The 1333-nt window shown below is 47.8% G+C and overlaps 1 protein-coding gene across 1 annotated transcript in view; it reads left to right on the top strand.

The window, feature by feature from the left end:
• The window catches only part of LOC116652686 (retinoic acid receptor RXR-beta-like), a gene marked incomplete at its 5' end in the record, with an annotated part of 16818 nt that extends 15625 nt beyond the window's left edge, over positions 1 to 1193 (top strand). The window contains one exon of the mRNA XM_032441876.1: positions 866 to 1193. Coding sequence (XP_032297767.1) covers positions 866 to 1092 — 227 coding nt within the window. The remainder of the gene's footprint in view (positions 1 to 865) is intronic.
• Between the last annotated feature and the right edge of the window lie 140 nt (positions 1194 to 1333).

Genomic DNA, 1333 nt, shown 5'->3' with positions numbered 1-1333 from the left:
ATGACCCCAATAGACCCTAATGACCCAATAGACCCCAATAATGACCGTAATAGACCCCAATGACCCCAATGATGATCGTAATAGACCCTAATGACTCCAATGATGATCGTAATAGACCCTAATGACCCTAATAATGACCCTAATGACCCCAATGATGACCCTAATAGACCCTAATGACCCTAATAATGACTCTAATGACCCTAATAGACCCTAATGACCCCAATGACAATCCCTACAACCCCAGTAGACCCCAATAGACCCCAATGATGACTCTAATAGACCCCAATGATGACCCTAATAGACCCTAATGTCCCTAATGACCCCAATGACAATCCCTATGACCCCAGTAGACCCCAATAGACCCCAATGATGACTCCTATGATCCTAATGACCCCAATGACGATCCCTACAACCCCAGTAGACCCTAATAGACTCTAATAGACCCTAATAGACCCTAATAGACCCTAATGACCCCAATGCTGGCCTGAATAGATCCTAATGTCCCTAATGACCCCAATAATGACTCTAATAGACCCTAATGACCCCAATAATGACCCTAAGAGACCCTAATGACCCCAATGCTGGCCTGAATAGACCCTAATGATCCCAATGATGACCCAATAGACCCCAATGATGACCCTAATAGACCCTAATGTCCCTAATGACCCCAATGATGGCTCCAATAGACCCCAGTGATGACTCCTATGACCCCAATAGACCCCAATGACGATCCTTACAACCCCAGTAGACCCCAATAGACCCCAATAATGACCCCAATAGACCCCAATAGACCCCAATGATGACCCTAATAGACCCTAATAGACCCTACTAATGACCCTACTAACAACCCCATTGCCCCCCATAGGCAAGCACTACGGCGTGTACAGCTGCGAGGGCTGTAAGGGTTTCTTTAAACGCACCATCCGTAAGGATTTGAGCTACAGCTGCCGCGACAACCGCGACTGCGTGGTGGACAAACGGCAACGCAACCGCTGCCAGTACTGCCGCTACCAGAAGTGCCTGGCCAGCGGCATGAGGAGGGAAGGTAAGGACCAAAAAATGCCTTTTGCAGCCCAAAAATGGACTTTTTGAGCCCAAATTCGGATTCTAGACCCCCAAATTACCCCAAAAAGCCCCTTTTTGACCCCAAAAAGCCCCTTTCTGACCCCAAAAACAGACTTTTTGAGCCCAAATCCGGCTTCTAGACCCCAAAATTGCCCCAAAATCCCCCTTTCTGACCCCAAAATCCCACTTTAGGAGCCCAAAAACCCCCTTTCTGAGCCCAAAATCCCCCTTTCTGAGCCCAAATCCTGCTTCTAGACCCCAAAATTAC

This window comes from Coturnix japonica, unplaced genomic scaffold (genome assembly GCF_001577835.2).
Source record: "Coturnix japonica isolate 7356 unplaced genomic scaffold, Coturnix japonica 2.1 chrUnrandom669, whole genome shotgun sequence".
Classification (NCBI taxonomy): Eukaryota; Metazoa; Chordata; class Aves; order Galliformes; family Phasianidae; genus Coturnix; species Coturnix japonica.
The sequence above is the reverse complement of the archived record's forward strand: the minus strand, read 5'-3'. Positions and strand labels throughout refer to the sequence as shown.